The sequence below is a fragment of the Lichenostomus cassidix genome, chromosome 1Aa, assembly GCF_008360975.1.
Source record: "Lichenostomus cassidix isolate B80296 chromosome 1Aa, HeHo_3.0, whole genome shotgun sequence".
NCBI lineage: Eukaryota > Metazoa > Chordata > Aves > Passeriformes > Meliphagidae > Lichenostomus > Lichenostomus cassidix.
The window spans coordinates 3,883,168-3,905,061 of record NC_139480.1 but is presented as its reverse complement, the minus strand read 5'-3'; the positions used below and the strand labels follow the sequence as shown (position 1 = coordinate 3,905,061).

The following is a 21,894-nucleotide window of genomic DNA, read 5'->3' as shown; positions in this document are numbered from 1 at the left end:
CATGTGAAGGGTTCTTGCATTATGGTAAATGTTAATATTTCATGCAAGCCGATTATTAATCCTAGCCATTCAGTTCTCATGGGGTAAGTGACAACCCATTGGCTTAAAATTTAGCACACAAATCAGAGAAGCAATATTCATTTTGATACAGCCAGGGATTTATTATAATAAGTTAAATCATTACACCATCATTTCATATTAAAGAGTATTTTGTTGCAATGAAGCAGTTGTATGAGAGGGGGAAAAATCCACATTAAAGTGGATTTCTATTGTATTATTAAATTCTGACACTGCATTTTGCCATGAAATAATATTTGAAGAGATTATACAGATGCTTGCAGCTTGCACTGTAGAAAAGTAGCTTATTATGAAATATATTGTTTTGAGAAATATCTATTAATCATAAAGCTGTTTAAAATTGTACATGTGATAAGCTTTTAGTTAATTTTAATTGCATTTTTTTGCCATATTCTCGTTCTCTTGCCTGCACTTTTGGATTAAGAGAGATGTATGAAAATCAGTTTCATCTCAAAATCTGAATATTATCAATATTCAGTAGGAAAAAGAATTTGTGAAAAATAAGGCTTTCTCCTTATTTTGCTTTGTAGCCACTGTTAGAAAGAACCATCCTGGACTGACTCTTGATTTACGGAACTAATATTTTAAAAAGTAATGTGAGATGTTTATATGGTTTAATTAAGTAAAAGTGGGACAAACACACAGGAAAGAAAAAAGTCCTTTTTTTTAATGTATTTTGCCTTTGCTTAGCATTTCCTTTGGAGACCAGTTCTTCCAAGTCTTGGGGTCATTTTAATGCTGTTTTTAAAACCCCAGAATCGAGACATTGCATTAGAACTCAAACTTGTATTTAATAAAAAATAAGAAATCTAACCATTACGTTAAAGCTTGAGAGCACAGAGATGCTCACAGTCACAAAACAAAACCACTGAGCCCCAAAGGGGTCATTCTGCAGAGCATCTCATGTTTTTTTAATGCCTGTGCTTGGCAGCTTTGCAGGTGGAAAGTTACACATGTGTGTAAATGGCTGCAAAACTGGGATCCCAGAAAATACCATGTGGAAACAAATAGCCTCAGTCACTGGCATTTCTTGAGCATTGTGGTTTGACTCAACAAATCCATGTGCCTTGGGCTTGGGTCCAAACCTGCTGCTGGCCTTGAGCTTTGGAGTAACCCCCACGGACTCATCCATCCATGGCCGGGGGATAATTTGCTCCCACGCCAGTAGGAATGAGATAAAGCCTTTGGTGGAAGAGATCAGTACACAGTGTGAAATTTCTGGGTCATGCCAAAGTCATCTTTTAGGTAAATGTCAGGGTCCAGTCCTGGGATTGGTTCTTATCAGCTGCAATCAATGAGAATTTGGTTTGAAATCCTCCAATATAACTGGGCTACAAGTAGTTCAGGAGCATCCTAAGTGGATGTGCCTTAGGAGCTGCTCCACCTTTTACTATTCTTTTTTTGTTGTTGTTGATGATGTCGGTTGAGAAATTAGCACAACTGTTGTTTTCTGTTTTACTTCTGAATTTGCACTTGGAAGACATTGGGTAAAATAGAAGAAGAACAGACTGTTTGCTGATCGCTTGGATGATGGTGTGAAAAACAAAAATAATCTTCTGCTGTCATCTGTTTCCTTGAGAAGTCTTCAAATAAAGTTTAAAATAAGGAGTTTTGCTTCTATTCAAACAGCCTCTGCGAGGAAAAAACCCTGTAGACCTCATTACAGTTGATTCCTTAATAGAGCTGCAGGATTCCCAGAATCCCTTTCAGTACTGGATAGTTAGTGTGGTTGAAAATGTTGGAGGAAGATTACGCCTTCGCTATGTGGGATTGGAGGAGACTGAATCCTATGACCAGTGGTTGTTTTACTTGGATTGCAGACTTCGACCAGTCGGTTGGTGTCAAGAGAATAAATACAGAATGGACCCACCTGCAGGTAAAGAACTTCCTTGAGATATTGTCTCCTTTTATGGGATTCCCTGATGTTTTGAGATACTTTTGCAGCCTGTTTGTCCTTCTCCAGCGTTCACATTGCTTTGTCAGTAGTTTCTGGCTGTGGCACAAATGGGAGGTGAGATCCATCTCATTTGGGTTCAGGCTGGGTCAAATGAGTGGTATTGTTTATTAAATAAATTCAGTTGAAATCTTTGCAAGTCTGTCAGACCTTATTAAACTCCACGAGATTACAGCTTGGAGAAGAAGCTCTTTAGGGTTGAGTTTAGTGTTCAAACCAGCTTGAATGGAGAGGGCTTGGGACTGCAGTTAAGGCAGTCTGGGATCACAAATTGATTCACCTTTTCCTGTGTAGGTTAACAATGTGTCCAGGTCTGTGCCTCATTTTCTTTGTGCTGTGGGTGAAGTTTTTCCATGAGTGTTGAATTCCCCTCCTTTGGGAGGGTGTTTCTGATGTGGCTTCTGTCCCTCACACCTAACAAGGAGAGTTTACCACAATATGTTCAGTTCTCCTGTTCATGAGGTTTTCTGGGACTTTGGTCTCGAGTGCTTTTTCGAAACATGTGTTTTTCTTCCCTGATAGGTAGGAATCAATGTTCCCCCTCACTTCTAAATTGGATGTGAATGCTGGAGAGCATGAGTATCACCCACTCTGTTATTTTAGAGTCTCTGTGTTATAGAGGAACGACTTTTTCATTGACCATCTCTGAACCCTCTTGGCCTGTATAGGTTTGGTGAACATAGAAATGGCCCAAAGGACGTTAGTGCTTCCTTTTCTTCTGCTTTCTCCTTGATTTAACTTTTAAAATTTCTCTCTCTTGTTCTCATCTGTTCTCATCTGATATCTGTTTCCTCTCCTTTGCATTTCTCTGGTCATTCACTTTTTTAGTCAACATTTTTATTAATGAATTCAATGCCCAGATCCTCTTCATGACTTTCATTGACTTAAATAGGTGGTCATTATTTTTATATCTCCTAAAGCTGAGCCTCATAGGAGTTTGCTGAGAAAAGACCCTCCAGGTCTGAACTCTTCTATTTTTGCCCAAGTCATTTCCTGATCCCTGCATCATCCAGGGTCTTTATTGATCTCCCATTCTGACCAAGTTTCCAGGCTCTGCACTGCAGGGAGTAGTCAGTCAGGAGAGGAAATCTGAGGAGTTTCTGAAGGCAGGAATGCTGGTTGTTCCACACCTGATCATTTGATGTCCACCCAGCGTGGAGTCACAGGATCGTTAAGGTTAGAAAAAACCTTTTAAGTCTTCTTGTCCAGCCATCCAACATGTCCATGAGGCACAATGAAGGAATAAAGTGTATGAGACATTAACTCAGTGGAAGAAGACAGAAGAAAAGCCAAGTGGCTACTCTGATGGGATCTGTTTTCAATTAAAGCCTCTGCAGAAGGAATCTTGGAGCAGTCAGGGAAGCAGCAGTGAGCTGTCAGGACGAGATGCTGGCAGCAGAGAGTTCTAAAGAACTTCAGGGATGAAGCTACTAAACCAGAAACTGTCCACAAATGAAGTTTCCCAAGGACCTGAGGCCTGGAGACTGCCAGGGATACATCCTGGCCTGCTTATTGCCCCCTTCCTAGTGACCTCTTTAGTGAGGAGCATTTGGACTAGAAAGACCTCTGCCCTGTACCTTCTTGGGAAGGAGAGTCAGTCTGTGGCAGTCTGTTCTTTTACACACCAGGGATTAGATTCACCTGCCACAGTGCAGTATTCAAAAGACAGTTCAGCATGAGAAATTGATTTCTCTTTATGGCAGGTAGGGATAAGGAGGTGCCCAAGACATGATTAACCTAGGTAAGGTAAAGTGACATCTTTATAAGCCTGTTTTTTTCACTCAGGGCAGTTGAAACCAATGACCACACACCTGGTTGTCTCAGTTTTGAGCACCTGAAGCTGGTTGAGATGACTCCTTGATTGATAAAAGGAACAGCCTTAGACTGTGTGTCAAAGTTGTGTTATGAATCAGCTCTGAAGAGATGCTGAGGACATTCAGCTCCTCCCAAATCAGGCTGTGTGTCCCCTTGCTATCAAACAAGGGTGTTTTTATACATCACTTCTGCATCCTGTGACAGTGCCTTGCCCACCCTCGACTTGGATGCTATGTATCCACCTCAAGCTGTATTTCCCTTTGTGTCTGGGCTGTGACTTTTCCCTGTTGATCTACCTCTGGCACCTGCCAGGTTTCATCTTGCACAGCACTTCCAGGTCAGTCTTTCAAGATGCAGAGCATCTCAGATAAAGGAGATCCCATGGACCCAAACAGTATTTTGGATGGAGGTGTGTTTCCTGAGGGCACCCCCGTCCTAACACACACTTAATGTGCAAGAGAGTCCTTTGGGGCTTGGAATTAGATGATTTTTAAAGTCCCTTCCAACCCAAACCATTCAATGGTTTTATAAAACAGCATCCCAGCTGTCTACTCCAAATGAACTCTACGCCTCACAAGCCCATTCAACTGAACAAAAGGGTCTATAGCTTATTTTTCCCTTCAGATATATATCTGAGTCTGGAATAAGCCTCCTTGCTAGTGCAAATTGGCACAGGCTGCTTGACACAGAGCCACTGATGGCCTGAGCTCAGCTGTTTATGCAGGACGAGATCATCTCCTTTTATGCTACTTTCTATTTAAAGACAAATTGCCAGTCATTTTAATTGCTCTCTACTTGTGAACCCTAATACAAATTGACACAGTACACTTTGTTCAATTACCTGCAGCCCTAGCATTTAAATAAAATGCTTTATGCTCTTTTAGCCATGCAATTTAGTGTCCATACGCTTGCCAGCATAAGCGAGACGCCACTAATTAAATGTGCATCTGATATTCCTTGCTGGCCATTGGAACCACTGGAGATGCCTTTATATCTTCAAGTTTGTTGGCACTGCCCAGAGAAATTGCTGCTTGTTTTCACTGATTTTGGCCAAAGTTGCCCAAAATTTGGCCAGAGTTGCCCAAAATGCCAGTTTCATCCTCCTTGTGCTTCAGTGCCATCACAGTAGAAAATGTTGGTCTGTTTCCAGCAGGGAAGCATCAGGCAGAGTTTTTCTAAACTCAGACTTTCTGTTAGTTGAAGCAACAGGCTGGCTGCAGTGTGGGGCAAAATTATGTTGTATTAAGTATTTCCCTGAAAATTAAAGCAAAAAGAAAGAAACAAGGTGAGTCATTGCCCTCCCTGCACTTCACGCTGATCAGAGCTCCTGCAAGCAAGGGAGAAGTGGGGCAACAAAACTATAAAATAATGAACAATTAGATAAAGAGGGCACTTCTTAACACTTGTGCCTGCTGCACACGCTGTAAACAAAGACTTGAAATCTATATTCCCATTAATAACCAGACAGCTGAGGAATTAAAAATACTGCCCTGAAAGGTTAACATCCCCCTTCAAGTGTGTTTAAATTCATATGCATATCCTTGATGTCTGTTCTGAAGTAGTGAGATTTGATATAGTGGAAGTATAAATACATCCACTTCAGTCAGTGATTCTGCAAATCCTGTTTAGATAAGGTCTTAAATCTGTTGAGTTCAGAGCATAAAATTCTCTTGTACCATCAGTGCTAGGTAGAAACAGTGCTTGCCAATTCCTTTTTTTTTTTGCACATATTTTTTTTTCCTTCTTTCAGCATTGTCAGATACAGCAGTAAATCTTTTCTAGCTAGTAAATATAAATAGATATGGTTATTAGATGTACAGGATTTAAATGCAAATTGGGCCAAATTGAACCTTGATGTAAGTGTGGGAAGCCAGACTGGCCAAAGAAAAGCTCCACACTCTTCGCTCTGTATCGAGGTTCGAGTTTATTATTGAGCAAATGTGCATTTCCATTTTAATAATTGTTGCAATCTATCTACCTATCTTCTCTCTTTGAGGCCTTGATATGAATGTTCTGCAATAACTTGTTACGTGCAAGATAACAATATGTTTTCTAGGGCAGAAGTAAATCCAGTATAATGTTCCTCATCACAGTATTGTTTCCTACATTGTTCTCTTTGATGATTCATAGGCATTTCACTGCGCTGAACCATAAAGGGCTTGTTAATATAATGATTTAATAATATTAAACCTGTGTAAAGAAACTCACTGGAAGCAATGTGAAGCTGCACAAAGGTGTTGCCTGAAAGTATAATGATGAAAATTCATAGGTGTAAGTCTTTGGAATAGTGTGATGCTCTAGTTTGAGTGTGATACCAACACATGTGTCTGGTTAGAGATTTAGCTGAAATGTTTCTTCCCACTCCCACCCTGAAACTGCAATTAAAAGCCCAAAACCCAAACCCTTTCCAATGAACAGGAGCCTCAGTAATGATAATTTTTGTTTTGTTCAAATACAACTAATGTTGGCTGAAGACCTGAGACTCCTGAAACAAGAAATCATCAGGTATTTTGAGAAATGAAAATCAAAGGAGAGGTTTTTTTTCTATTTTCAAGTAATGAGATAATATGATTCTCATTGCTTCAGCAGTAATTGAAGGATGTGAGTTTTTCTGGGTTTTACTTCAGGGTATAAAACACAATCTTCCTCCAGTGTGCCCCTGCTAGTTGCTTTTGTGTTGAATTTATCCATGCTGCACAGCTTGGAATATACACACTGTTCATTTCACTTGTTCTGTCCATTCACATGACTTCAGAACTTTAGTCTTCCAAAAATGTTTGATCTCCAAACAGTCACCTCTTGGTTTTGTTGTTTTTTTCTTCTTTTTGTTATTGTCATCCCTTTAGATATCTATTCTCTGAAGACTATAACTGAGTGGAAATGCGCTCTGGAAAAATCCCTTAATGATGCAGCAAATTTTCCTCTTCCAATGGAAGTGTTCAAGGTAAAAGATACTTTTCCTTCACTTAAGGAACCCGTGATGAATAAATACCATGCCATATTTAGCATGTTATGATAAAGTTTTTCAGGAAAGACTTTTGCTGTAATACATAACTGTGGAAGGTCACAAGTGGGATGGTTGTATAAAACACATTTTTATGCTTGGGCTTTCCTTTTTGAGAAGTGATTTCTTAGTCAGCATTTTCTAGGGGCTGGGGTGATCAGCAGTGATTTGTCCAACATTACTCTGTTGGACCTGTGCAAAGACATTGTACAAAATTGTGGAGTAGTAAGGCTGCAGATATAAAAGTTGACACAAACTGGGCAGATTTCGGTGGGCCTTGCACCAAAATTTTCACCTGATTACAAGCCACAAGACAGAGGAACCTCCTTCAGGCACTTGTAAGGGAAGTGAGAGGTAATTTTGTTCCCCTGTCTTCTTTTTTTTTTATTTTTTTTAATCTCACGCAGGTTTGTAATAGAGACATTCTTTAGCCCCAAGGCACTGGCTTTAATTTCCCATGCAGATCTGCACTGCTGTTAACTGTGGTGGCTCCAGATAACCCTGATTTCTAGCTGTGGTTTCTAGCAATTCCATCCTGGTTGGGGTGGGATGGGCAGTGAGAGGATGCTCAGGGAGGTGTGTGGGAGCACAGCAATGTCCCCATGTCTCCAGTGTCACCTCCTGCTTGGGGACCTGTACTGGGTACCCCAGTGCCCTCCCCACCACCAGCCTGGGGACCCTCTGGGTTCTTCCCAGCCCTTAAACAACACTGGGATATTCCAGAACATCCATGGAATTGGTGCAGTTCACGTGTGGATGTGGCAGCCTTGGCAGTGCTGGATTGGACTTTGATCTTAGAGAGCTTTTCCCGCTGGTATGATTTTATGGTTCTGTAGCTGGAATAACACCCTCACCGTGTCCCATTCTGGCTGTCACAGCACCCCAGTGCCACCAGCAGCTTCCTGTGAGGAATCCTCACCCAGCTGGGATGCACTCAAATTGGCAGCATCAATTTGGGAGCACTTTGCTAATGGCCTGGGCAGTGGCTCATGTGCTGGCAGCATGGAGCTGTGCCGTGCTGGGAGAAGTGGGAAGATCTGTGTGTTGGGCACGGATGTGGGTTTGAGGAGCCCTGTTTCGGGATGGAAGTGGCGTGCAGAGAGTTTTGGGTCTCTGCCATTTGTTTCATCCGAGGCTTCCATCTGCCAACTCTGTTAAAAGTTTGCATTGGCAGCTTCGAGATCAAAAATGCATTGTGTGGGGCAGGCATTAAATCACAAAAGGGAATGCCTAATGTGTAGATTTTATTCCTGTCTATGTGAAGGAGTGAAGAATGTTTCTGATGAGGCTCATGAAACATCCTTTTAAAAAAAAGTTTATAACTAACAGCTGTGTTGCTGCCTCTTCTCAGCGTGCCAGACTTATACCCACTTATTTTAATTATTGCATGCAGGTCATAAATTTGAATTCAGCAAGTCCCATTTGCTGTGCTGTGTGGTTGGAGCATCCAAAGATGTTCCTCTTAGAAGACGTTGCAAAACCTTGGAATGCTTGAGTTGCCCAAGAGGAGAGTTACTTCGGGGCCAAGTGTGGCAAAAAATAAATGTTTAAGTCCATGATTAGGTCAATATGACTTCTTTGTTTATCATAATGTTGAAACTGAGCACAAGATGAGCAGAATTCAGTTTGATGCTGTCTGAGCCCTGATTCTGGTGCTGGGAAGGCAGGAGACTGAATAAATTTTTGTGTGGGCATCACTTTATTCTGCCCATTTAGGGTGAATCAATCCCATCTTGTGCATCTTAATTGAGGAGAACATGACAAAATCTCATCTGTGCCTGTGAGCAAGTCTTCCTCTAGTAATGACTTAAACATGAGTTAAGGCTTTAGGAGACTGTCTGGGAGTAAACTTGACTGATCTTAGAAAGAAGCCCAATGATTATGTGTGGGACCTTCCAGGAGAATCCCAGACTCCAGCAAAATGTATTGTATCCATAGGTGTCTTTTATAACTTCTCTTTAATTTTAATTTTTTTTTAAACAAACCCAGCACAAAAGTAATGTCTCTACACGGTGCCTGGGGCTCCTTGCTACTGTAGCTGTCTTGTGTTAGATGAGATAAAAAACACGAGGTTTGACAGCTGGCAACTCTCAGAGATCTTGGGGAAAGCTGAAAATGTCTGCTTTGGCAGACGTGGCAAACTGCACACTGAGCAGTTACATTCTGTTTTTCCCACATTTCCCTGCAGAATTCCATGGCTGAGCAGGGTGTAGGTGTGTGGTTGCTCTTCCAGAGCCGTCCCCAGGGTGAGCACATCCACCCTGGGCTGGGTTATGACTTAAATCCATGTTGTCTTTAAAGCTGTGCTTGGCTGTGGGAAGTGTCACTGTGGTGCCATCAAGCTGTCCCAAGAGGTGGCACTGGGAGAGCAGAGCCACATTTGTAGTGTGAGAAGTGGCTTTGGTTCCATTCCTCTTGCTTCCACCCTCCTCTCCTGCTTTCCTGAAGTTGTTGTTTGTTTTTTACAGCTCAGAATCTTTCTGGCAAAAAACTCCTCTACATTATGCCCAGCCCAGTGTTTCCCTATTTCTAACTGGAGCTTCTGGATGTCTCCTGTTACCAGGGAGCTCTCAGGGCTCCCTCAGCCCATTGCTGCTGTCAGCAGTGACACTCTGCAGTTCTGGTGTCACAGCGTTGGGTTCTGCCTGGGAACTCACAGACCATGGAATTGAGCCTGAATTATCAATGCTCAGAAGTGTGGCAGAGCTGAACTTGGCACGTGGTGGCCTTCAGCAGCAGGTCCAAAATCCCCCTGCAAAAGCACAGCCCTGATCCCCTCTTGGCACCAAGGAGAAGACACCAGACCACGTGAGCTGGTTGCAAAAAATCAGGGAGAAGGCTGCAAACAAGATTTTTTTTCTTTTTTTTTTTTTCCTCTGGTGCTATTTTACACTTGGCCATATGTTGGAAATGTTTGTAAAATGCTTTAGGATCCTTTGAGGAGGAACGTGATGTTTAACTGCCAGAAAATGCTGCTATTATGCAGCTACTAAACATAGTGTTTTGCAAACTGCACATCCTGGAATAAATTTTTCTCCTCACAAAAGCTTTTTGCAACACACCTGCTATTTTGTCGTTCGCTGCTTTTCAGAAAACATGTTGATGCTTGAAGAAAAATAAATACAGACAGGATTTTCAAGGATGTTTGAATGGCTTAGGAGCACAAATCCTTCCAAAAGGCCACAGACCAAGGACATGAGTCCTTTGCTGTGTCTGCTCTGATTTCAGGGTGCTGTTGGGATGCCCCTACACTTGGTTTGGTACTGGTCATAAATGATGGCTTGGTCTTCAGAGGGCACACCTGATAAAATAGTCTGGGCTTGGTGTGAATAAAGATGGTCAAAGTGTTACTGGGGCCTGATTTCAAGTTAAGTGGAACAATTTCGGTGGTTTGCTTCAGTGCTGGCATTGCTGGTGCTCTCTAAAGGAAGCTATGCTCCCAACACAGCCCTAATATTACAAATCAGTGCATATTTTAGAGTTACAGCCCAGCAGCTTGTGTAAGGTGAATAGGTTTAGTTTCCTGGCAGATGGGAGATCCTGGAAATGCTCTCTGACATCCTGTTCTGCTTCCTTCAGTCTCCTGTGCCAGATTTGTGGGTTCCATACAGATGTGGATCCTCACCTCAGATGCTTCTTTTTGGACAACTGAATCCTACCCAGGATTTCGCGTGCTCATCATCTTTCCAGATGTTGGATATTGTCATCCTATTCCCAATTCCTATGAAGTGAATCCTGATAGCTACCCTGGATGGAGCTGTTAGCAGCCACATCTGTAAACCAAACTCTGATATATGGCTTGAAGAGCACTTAGGAGAGAGAGGTGTTATCTCAGACATGTGGCAGTTCCTGATTCATAGCCTTTATTTCCATTTCTGTTGCTTCCACCCTCCTCTCCTCCTTTCCTGAAGTTGTTTGTTTTTTACAGCTCAAAATCTTTCTGGCAAAAAACTCCTCTACATTATGCGCAGCCCAGTGTTCCCCTATTTCTAACTGGAGCTTCTGGATGTCTCCTGTTACCAGTTAATAGTGTTAATAAATAGTAGGACTAATGACACAGAAGGAGTCATTTAGGACAGTTCTCTCCTAAGGAGACTGATGGAGGCACCATCCATCACCTGGGCAAGAGTGATGCTTCTAGTTCTACACTCACAAGCATGAAGACAAATATTAAACAGGACTCCTTTATACCAAAAAATACATATTTTTAATAGGATGAATTGTGCATTTTAGTAGTAAGAGTAAGATTGACACTTTCTCCAAGACTTTGGTTTTTTTCTGTTTTTTTTTTTTAAAGAAAGGGAAGACAACATCTCTCAGAATTTAGTAAACATTTTGGGTATTTCTGAGTGTTTTCTTCCAGTATTTTGTATTCTGGAAGAGTTTAAATGTAAGTTAGAGAAACCCAAGGGATACTTTCAACTCGTAGACAATCCTGACCTGGCTGCATGAGCAGCCTTGAAGTCCAGCAGGGTTTTCCTGCCTTCATCCCCCCTCGGTAGATGGTCATGTGCTGATGCAGCAGCTTAAAACGAGCGTGCCTTTGGTTCCCCTTGGAAGCCAAATCCCAGTCCCGAGCTCCTTCATGCCCCGATGGCTTGGCTGGCCCTGGCTCCGCACGCTGCGCTTTAATAACCCGCGAGTTGCCGCGTTGGCTGCAGGCTGCCAGATTATTTATACTCCATCTGTTCCTCCCCATCCGTGGGCTCGCCAGCCCTTTTCCTTGGCTGCTGTTTGCCTGCCTGGGAGACGTGCATGGCTTCCCAATCCCTCTGTTGTTCTGCTGCCTTTTGACCACTCCTGCCTCAGCTTGTTAAAAACATTGATCTCCGTAGAACCCAGGGGATACTGCAGAGGGAGTGAGGATGTCTCTGATATCAGAGGGTGGGATGGGGCCTGGTGGTGCCTCAGTGAGCAGTGAATGGTTCTGACCCCTCTGCAGCTCTCTGCTGACCAGGATGTGGGTGGGGACTGCAATCCAAGGAGGTGGGCAAAGCCATGCCCTGTCTGAGGTGCCTCGAGGGTCTGCTTGGCAGCACCATATGAAAGTGAGGGTTGGGAGAGAAATGCTACAGGCAGTTCAAGCCAAGCAGATGGGTTGAGTGGGAACCAAGTCCCTCAGCCTTCCTTGCTCCTCTGGCATGTGTAGTTTTCTTCATTACATGCTGGGGTCTCTCAGGGTGGGGAGAGGTCAGTAAAAGAGCCTGGTTTAGTTGAATTACTGCATCCAGGCTTGGTGGGGGGGAGTTTGTGACATCCTGAGCTCTTGCCTTCCACATCCCTGGGCTGTGTTTTCCGCTGAGAGGGGCTGATGTGCACCTACAGCAGCATCTCATCCCATGTACAGGGTGGGTGATACCTAAAAGTCATCCATTTAGGGCATTTTGCAAGGGAATGTAGGGATGGGCAAGGGGAAATGGCTTAAAACTGAAAGAGGGAAGATATAGATCAGATATCAGGAAGAAATTCTTTCCTTTAGGGGTGGTAAGGCACTGGAATAGATTGTCCAGAAGTTGTGGATGCACCATCCTTGGAAGTGTTCAAGGCCAGGTTGGATGGGGATTGGAGCAGCCTGGTCTGGTGGAAGGTGTCCCTGCCCATGGCAGAGGCTTTGGAATGAGATGATTGATCATTAAGGTCCTTTCCAACCCAAACCATTCCATGAGTCTGTTACTCTGTGATCTATAAATGAATTATTGCCTTCAAAGAAAGCCAAAGCAGCTCTGGTCCGTAGCTTTTTTTCCAGTGTTGTTGCAGCTCTCAATGTGCATTGAGAACATTGAGGCTCCTGATACTCTCTGCTCTAACAAATTCCTGTTGATTTCTCGGTAACAATTCCTGCCATGATGTTACTGAGGCCAGCCTCAGTGCCTCCTCAAGCCGAGGTGCTGTGTGTCGTGGGGATGTGAGAAGAGACGCTGCTGGTTTCACTCTGAGCTCTCAAGCAGCTGTTCCCACCTGTGCCACCCTTTCTGTGTGACTTTACCCCCTCTAAATGGGACCTGGGTCTCACCTGTGAACGCTGGTGAAGCACTGTGGCTCTGAGATGGTAAAAACCCAAACCAAACCCACCAAAAAAACCCCAAGTGGGTGCATATCCATCCTTTTTACCTCTGCCCATGCTTCCAGCACCGAGCAGGCGCTGTGTGGGAGGGGATCTTTGCCCTAATGCCATCTGCAGCAGGCCGAGCCATACGGAGAAGGTGTGCTTGGATTTCGACCGGCTACTCTGCGATGTTGCTGTTTCTATGGTAACTATTTTTTATTCAACAAGAGGAGCTTAAAATCCGTAGGGCTAAATCCAATCGTCGGCAGAAGCATCTGCAGTTTTTCAAGGGGCTCTTCAGTGGTTTCCATTTGTAGCTGGCTCTTGTTGCTTCAGGGCCATGGTGTCTCTAAAACCTCCCTCCCAGCACCCTTTTCTTGTCATCCCACCCCACATCTCTACATTTTGGTCTTCCTCTGATGGCTCTTGTCAGAACAAGGGGACAATTTGCACATGTTGTGTCTTACCGGGGATTTCTGTCTCTCTGCAGAGAATGCACCTTCAGGGTAAATTGCTCCGTGTTTAGCTGAAGTTGATGAATCACAAACACGACTGATTCATCTACAAATAATGCAGAGGGTTGCATTTGGTAGCGTTTCTTTCTTTCTTTTTTTACCTTTTTTTCTTTTTCTCAATTGAAAAACAAATGCCAGATTCCTGCAGAGGCAGTTTAGCCACTGCTATTACTGTGTTTGTGACCGGTTACCACACATGAGCTTTGTGATTAAAATTAGGCTATTAGAAACAGCCAGTTTCTTGGAGAAATTAGGGAAAACATGGAGGGGAAGCGTTTTTTTCAAAGACAAAAACTGAATCAACTGATATGTTCCCAATCATACCAGATAGGGCCTGCTTCTTCTGTGTTCTTTATTAAGGTATACCAGGAGAGATGGGACTGGAGGGGAGACCATTTCACACTTCTACAGTTAAAGGAGGTTCAGGTCAATCATTATTAAGTGCTCAGCGTTTTTAATCAGCCTCTCAACTTTGCAGCTTCTCAGCATTCAAATTTAGTTCTGAATTTTGCGCCAAGTTGCAGTTGTGTAATTTGTGTGCATCTGACTGTCCTGAACCAAATGAGCCCTGACTTTCAAGAGTATTTGAAAATTATCCTCAAATTTGAAAGTTAGGCTCAAATGAGAGCCTTTTGCTCTTTACTGTGTACACCATGTAAGCTGCTGGATTTGAAATTATATTGTTCCAATGGTCTTGAGGAGGATGGGCTAAAAGTGGACATTTCACAGTCTGCAGATGATGCCCTTTCTTGGGTTTGGGGACACAGAGCAACCAGCCAGAGTGCAACTTCCCTGAGTGTCACAGACAAAAGCAGCTTAGCCAGGTCCCCCTGCTCTATCAGCTTTACCCAGTGCACTGTAAAATTACCTGAGCTCCACTGTCGTGACATGGACAGAATTGAGTTTATTTACACCTAAGTGATGTTTGTTGGACAAAAATTACGTTTGTTTATCTGGTATTTAGGTACCAGGTTGGGCAAATGGTGAGGATGATTTTGAAGTTTCTCTTTTTGACTTTTCACCTAAAGCTAATGCTTAGTGACGTAATTATCAGGACTTCAAAAGCATGTCACCTACACAGGTACTTCCCTAAAGCTTACTCACAAGAGTTGGAATGCTTTTCTAAATCTGTTTGTGGATCTCTTCTGTAGTGACATTTAGGCTGCTATGTCAGCTGGCATTTCTGAAACCTGCTCTGCTGGTGGCTTGTTACCTGTGAAGGAGAGAATTATGTGAATGAGAGTATTATCTTCTCAGACCCTAAAGAAGATGGTTGGGAACTTGGAGCCTGTTTCTCCTCCCAGCACCGTTGCTGACTTGTTCCTTGGCCTCCAGACATCACAGTTCCCAGCCCTGTGTGTGACGCTGGATGCAGTGAGCTGTTGAAAAGCCCACCAGTATTTTTTGCAGAATAATTACAGAAACAGAGTCCATGTGAAGATGGAAATAATGGTGCAGTTGTGTGTCAAAGCAGGGCTGTCTTTCAGGTGGCCCACAGGGTCACAGCCTGTGCCTTTGTGAATGCACCCTGCTCTAAGGCTGTGAGCATGGGGCTGAGTTTAATTGCTTTTTGGGGCTTGTAGTGAGAGCTGTGACAGCCCTGGCTTTTGCCAGTGGGTTTGGCTGTGAGTGACAGGCGTTCATGGAGGGGTTTTGCAGTTCTCTGTTCATTACCCGTGAGCTGTAATCCATCATGTTAGAGACTGTGACCCTTCGAGTGAGCAGCTGTGGTGCCCATGCCACGTTAATTTGTTGAATGTTTTGTGGCATGATTTTTCACTCTGCTCTAAGGGACTCTCCTGTGTCCTTGTTGATTGTCAGTCCAGGTTACTTGAGTACTCCTCAGCAGCCTGAGGGTGTTTTCATTGCCCACTCAGGGCTTGTGAACCCCAGGACAGGCAATATACTGGTGTAAATCATAGAATCATAGAATCATTGAATCATTTAAGTTGGAAAACACCTCTAAGATATAAGATATTAACCCAGCACTGCCAAGCCCACCACTAAACCATGTACCAAGTGCCACATCTGCACAACTTTTAAATCCCTCCAGGGATGGTGGCTCCAACACTTCCCTGGGCAGCCTGTCCCAGTGCTTGGCAGCCCATTCAGGGTAGAAATTTTTCCTAACATCCAACCCAAACTTCTGTGTGGTCAGCTGGGCTACTCCTGGGAAGCACTGACTGCCAGTAGGAGTAAAGACCTACCATGCATGGGGCTATAAAATGCCCCAGCTGCTCAAAACTATTCTGCCTGTTCATCTCCATTTCAAAGAAAATTGAAAGTCACTTGGAGAAGTTGCAAGAAAGTAATGGCTGGTGACATCCTCGCTGGTGGCATTGAATGCTGTGAAACAGCAGCAAAGGGTCAAATCTTGCCACTCATAATAATTTCAGGCATTTCTTTTGTTCAGCTGCAGAGCCTGGCAGAGACCAGGAGAAAGTCTCACCCCTCCAGTCCTCTCCTTGTAGCTGCTTATATTAAACAGGCGTCGTTCCTGTCAACATGAATAAAGGGAAGAGAGAGCAGTTCATTATCCAGTGTATCACTTTGAGTCTAATACTAATTAAAAGCTTTGCCATCACTTCTCTGGAACCTATTCTTAGAAATTATGTAAATTAATTGGAGTTTTGAAGAGGAGCATATGCCAAATCCTAAGTAATTCCCTGCTGGCTGAGGCAGCTCCAGCATTGGAACCGGAGAATGGCATCGGGAATCTTTTTTCTTTCCTTTTGTGGCTGCAGAATTATAAAGCTGCTTTGGTAAATTTTGATGGTTTAGCCAATATAGGAGACAGATCAAATATACAGAGCCTGACCATTTTCCAGAGAGGTACTATACAAAGGCTTTTTCTCTGTGAAGGCTTTTCCATCTCAGAAATGACATTTAACACAGACAAGGTTTTTACTTCCACCGCATTTCTCCAAAGAAATGCATGTTCCTGCTTCAAAGAGGATTTTGACCCTCAAAGGGGAGACATACTTGAGATCCCATGAACTCCCCTTGTGAGTTCACTCTTGCTACTAATTTAATGGGGAAAATATTTACTTGCTATGCTGAATGGGAAGGGAGATTTGATCCCAAGGTACACAGCGCTTTTGAAGTAAAATAGCTTTAAATATTATTAGTGCTTTTTTTTTCCCTATCTGATTATTTTTCCCCTTTGAAAAAAAGCCAAAACAATTAGAAGGAGAAACACCAAAGAAAATGACTCAGATAAAAAAAGAGAAGCAGTGTGGTTTGGTGTCAATGTATTTCGGTCTCAATCAACAAATCACTTTAAAAGTTGATTAAACTACTTGCATGTTTAAAGATAAACATGATTAAGTACTGTGGTGGATCTTGGCTTATTACATTTGAGGCTGGATCTGAGCGTGAGTTGAATCATGGAATGTTTGTGGAGGGATGCTGATTCCAGATGCACATTTTGCAAAATTGCTTTTTCTTTACCTTACCCCAAGGATTGAGAAACTCAGGGTGTGGATCCTCATGGAGGAGATGGCAGCCCTCTGGTCCACATGCCTTGTTGCCTTTAGGGGTTTGAAGCTCAGTGCTGGTGAGGTTGGATTTTTGCAGCAATCACCTTTTCCCTCTGGAACCTTTTCAGTATTAAAGGTGGCAGTTTTTTATAGGATCTTAAAGCTCATCTCGTTCCACTTCCCTGCCTTGGGCAGGGACACCTTCCACTACCCCAGGCTGCTGGCCTTAAACACTTCCAGGGATGGACATCCACAGCTTCACTGGGCAACCTGTTCCAGGGTCTCACTACCCTCACAGTAAAGAATTTCTTCCTAATACCTGATCTAAATCTGTCTCAGCTTAAAACCATTACCCCTCCTCCTATCCTTGTGAAAAGTATACTCAAACTCCTGGATGTTTCCTCCTTCCTCAGCCATCAGTTCCTTGGGCTCTGGACCATTATTGTTAAATATTCCTCAGTTTCCTCATCAGTATTTTCTTCTGCTGTGAGACTAAATCCATTAGAGGTTTTTGGGGTTTTTTTTTTACTGCTTTTTGGTTCTCACCAAAAAGGGCTCCGTAAACACTGCAGGTTGGTAAGATGAAAACAACCATTCATTTAGCTGTAGTTGGAGCTTGTAAAAATCCTTATCTCTAGCAGCAGTTGGAATGTAAGATCCCGAAATAGAAGTTGTTAAGCCTTACAAGTGCAGACAGTTCTTGGGAAAAGAAAGCACAATGACACACAACTTTGGATCAATAGAAAATCATTTTCGAACAAGAATACAACATGTAGCAATGAATGTAGATGGGATTGTTGTTGCTAACCACTTATTAGATAGCAAGCTTTCTGCATGTATTCTGGAGTGGTCTGTGAGTGTGTGCTAAATATAACATCATCATCTCTTTTTATGCTAGTGTTGGCTAATGCACTGATGGTTTAGAAATACTGTGGGGCATTTTTATTGGATGTACGCAAAATGCAGTCATTACCTTGGAATTAGGGTGGCAGTTTGTGTGACTGTTAGATAGGGGTCACAAGGGATGGAGGAATTAACTGTTAAACACTAAACTGGTGGCAAATCAGGGAGTTGAGTCTGGGTTGCTTCCAAAATTCAGGACAGCATCCTGCTGCCATCTCCAGAGTTGCTGTGGGGAATCCTCTGGGTACAGCCAGGTTTGATCCCAGGTGTGTTATGTTGGACATGTACTTGAGCACAGCTGCCTCTTTTCCCATTGTCTTGTTCTCTTGTTGCCCACATTTGGGGTCTGAATTCACTGTCCAAGCCTGTTTCCAGTCTCCTGGCTGGAAGAAAATACCTTTCCATCTTGCTGTCTTGGAGACCAGGTGCTTATTTTGGTGTCCTGCAGGTGCTGGACATCCATCAGGGTAAATCAGGGCCATGCTGCGGTGTTTGCATCCATGTTGTGCATTACTCTGGGGAGCTTCAGTTTGATCTTTCTTGGCACCTCTGGACTCTTAGTTGCTCCCAGAGGGTTGTGGTGGCAGAGGTGAAGAGACTGCCCGTGGGAGATTCTCAAGCAGCCATTTCTCAGCCAGGTCCTCATTTTGGTGAGCACAATCTCCTTGTTGACAAAGTTCTGGTGAGATCATACTGAGATGGATGTACCCTGTGCTTTAGGTATGATGGGCTTGGTCCTGTAGGTGTGTCCTCTGGGAGAGAGGTTGTCCCCTCCCTTTCTGTGGTTGGATTGGCATGAAAAGAACATAGGGCCAGAAGAACTCAGCTAAGTGACAAAATCCACGTGGACACCTTTCAAATAGATTTTTCAAATGCTCCTTCTTGGTGGATGTCACCCTGTGTCCCTCTTCCCACAGGACCACGCTGATTTGAGAAACCACTTCTTCACAGTGGGGATGAAGCTGGAGGCAGTGAATATGAGGGAGCCTTTTCATATCTGTCCTGCATCAGTGACCAAGGTGAGTGCTCAGAAAGTAGGGATGAAAAGAGCCTGACTATGAAACTCTTCTTCATTTCCACCACATTTAGAAAAACACAAGAGGGGTACCTAAGTGGCTGGAGAACACATTAAGAAATATGTTTAAAATCCATGGATGTTCTTAATTAATTCTTTGTTTCCCACAAGCATCACCAGCTGACTCCATGCACTTAAAACCAGTGGGGATGAGTGTGTTCATCTACCACTTCTATGCAAAAAGAAGGGATCTCTCTTTTGTCTTTGTCTCCATCCATATGTATTTTCCCTGCACATCTGAGAAATGTTTGGAAATAAAACAGCTGAATGGAGGCAGTAGCTAGGTTTTTAATCCACAGTCTCAAAGGCTCTGGGGTCTCCAGGATCATCTCCAGTCCCTGCTCAGCCCTGGGACCCTGAACCTCAGTGCTTTCCATTGCTTCAGTTTTTTTATCTTTAAAACTCAGGCTTTGATCACTTTGGTAGAAACACTTTGATGAAAAGGTGGGAGCAGGTTATTCCCATTAGTTTGATTCCCTGGCTTGGCTGTTTCAGCTTTCTATGTTACCTAATGTTGCAGCAAATCTAACTCCTGATTTTGATCTCTTCTTTCTTGCCCCTTAGGTTTTTAACAATCATTATTTACAAGTGACCATTGATGACCTGAGACCTGAACCCAGCAAAATCTCGATGCTTTGCCATGCGGATTCCTTGGGGATCTTGCCAATACAGTGGTGCCTTAAAAACGGAGTCAATCTCACACCTCCCAAGGGTTTGTATTCCCTCTCGGTGGTTTTCAGGTTTACTCTGAAGGACTCTTGCTTGTTATTATTGCCTTTGTGGTGGTGGTTGCTGCAGAGCATCAGCTGAAGTGTCTCAAGGCAGAGTAGTCCTCTGGAGTTATTGAGGCTGTTCTGGCGCCTTCCAGACCATGAACATCTTAGCAATTGTGTCTTGCTGATGGACTAATGTCCCTGTGCTTTGAAGTCTAATTCAGGCTTTACCAAAACCTCATGAATTCCTTTGGAATGAATCCTAGCAATTCTTTGTGTTGAGAGCAAAAGGAGCATTAAAAGTCCTATCATTGTAGAGGCAAACCCTGTAGCATCCACCTTGGTACAACACTGAGGCCAGGAAATGCTCCTAAATCTGAATGGCTGAGCTCAAAACAGCCCAGGAGTGTGAAGGGATTTCCTTGGCTTTCTCAACAAATCCCAGAGCACATTGCAAAGCAGTGTTCAGGTCAGAGCCAGGAGAAACAGCCTCCAGCCGTGTTGTTCCCCAACTCCGTAGCAGTGCAGTTAATTACTCCTGACTTCAGACAACCACCTGTGGTGCCCTAGCAATATTTCATTGCTTGCAAAATGTGTTGGTTCCCTGGAATTTCAGGTTTTTGAAGCTGGCCGGCTTGTTGGTCTGTTGCCAAAAATTGGTGTTGCCTGGGAGAAAGAAATGCCTCAGAAAAAAAAAAAAATCAAGCGAAGTTTTGTGTATGAACATTTGTCTTCATTTTGGAAAAAGCATGATGCTGCCAAACCCAGGGAAGTGAAGGGTTATTCCCTACCAGATTCAGAATTCTCTTATGTATATCCAGAGTGCTTCTTCAGCACATGTAATTTAAAATTCCCACCAAAGTCCTGGGGCCCAGTGCGTGCAGCTGCATATGGTGCATCCTTGATTGCTCTGCTGCTTCTGCTGAAATAAATCTGCCATCTGGGGCTTTAGCTCTCTCCTGCTGAAACCCAGGTGTAATGATAATGCCTGTGTGAGCACTCATTGATACTGGCCAGAAGAGTTGCTGAAAATGAAAGTAAATGGAATATTTGGGTTTTTTCCACCCAAATTCACATGCAGCTTGCTCCAGGCAGGATAATTAACTGAAGGGGACCGTAGGCCAGACAGTCTTTTTTATGGGGTCGTGGCCTAAAAATTTCCAATCCATGCTGATACAAAGCCTGTCTGAGATGGTTTTTTATGGGTCAAGTGTGTGTGAACTCTCTTTTAGATGCCAGCATTTTAAGTCATATCAGAAACATCTGTCATGTGAATATTTTTCAATTTGGCCAGGTCTAGTGGGAAGGAGATGGAACAGGGTGACCTTCTAGGCCCCTTCTAACCCAAACCATTCTGGGATTCTATGATTCTGTGATCCAGTGTGATGCCTGGTTATTGGGATCCACCTGGGCACCTGGGAAAGTGCAGAAAGTCTCTGCTTATTCCCCCAGTGAAAATAAAATTGGCTTTCTGCTGTGAGATCCCAAGTCCTGGAGGGAAGCTATTAAAAAGGCATAAAGCCAGTGGTAGATAGATGCATTCTATGTGTTGCTGTGTTTTTTATACTTTGTAAGAGGGCTGCATGTCCAAACTGAATTTTAGCACTGTAAAACTTTCTGTGGGCAGACACACTCCATGAGTTACTAAAATGTAGTCGGCTAGTAGAATGAATTATTTGAAAGTAAAATACAAACTAAACAACAAAAACCTATAAACCACCAAAAAGGAAAGCAGAGGGAAAGCAGAAAGCATCCAAACCCCTTATGGGGGTGCCAGGCTTCTCTGAGCAGAATAATAGCAGCTCTGGGTAAAAAAAATGTCCAGGACTGATATGAGAGGGCTGCAGTGCTGTGGAAGTGAGGAAGGCTGTGGTGTGAGCTCACTGCTAGTGAGCAGATCTGCCCAAGGAGGGGCAAACCCACCATTTCCACCCTGGACAGCTCTACCTGCCCTGGAGTTGCCCCTTCTTGCTCCTGCTATACCAAGGGTCACACACTGCTCACAACATCATCCGTAAGAGGGAAGAGGTTGACAACATTCATTTACCCACCGGAGTATGAAGTACTGGAACAGGGAAGGATGGAATCACCAATCCTGGAAATACTCCAAAGACATGCAGATGTGGCGCTTGGGGATGTGGTTTAGTGGTGGATTAGGCAGTGCTGGGTTAGTGGCTGGACTGGATGAACTTGGAAGTCTTTTCCAACCTAAATGATTCTATGATTTTATTTAGAGTTGCCCCCTTGACAGGCAGGAAGTTCCTGTAAGCAAAGGATGGCAATGGAAAAAGTACCTTTTCTGTGGAAAGAAT

At 43.5% G+C, this 21,894-nt stretch overlaps 1 protein-coding gene across 3 annotated transcripts in view; it reads left to right on the top strand.

Moving 5' to 3' along the window:
- Window positions 1-21,894, top strand: part of SFMBT2 (Scm like with four mbt domains 2) — a 103,583-nt gene that overhangs the window by 44,707 nt on the left and 36,982 nt on the right. For 2 of the 3 annotated variants that reach the window (XM_085082379.1, XM_085082369.1), the window contains exons 6-9: window positions 1,708-1,954; window positions 6,694-6,791; window positions 18,712-18,813; window positions 19,434-19,581. In XM_085082379.1, the coding sequence (XP_084938505.1) occupies window positions 1,708-1,954; window positions 6,694-6,791; window positions 18,712-18,813; window positions 19,434-19,581 (595 nt within the window). The remainder of the gene's footprint in view (window positions 1-1,707; window positions 1,955-6,693; window positions 6,792-18,711; window positions 18,814-19,433; window positions 19,582-21,894) is intronic. The other variant, XM_085082387.1, reaches the window with a different exon arrangement.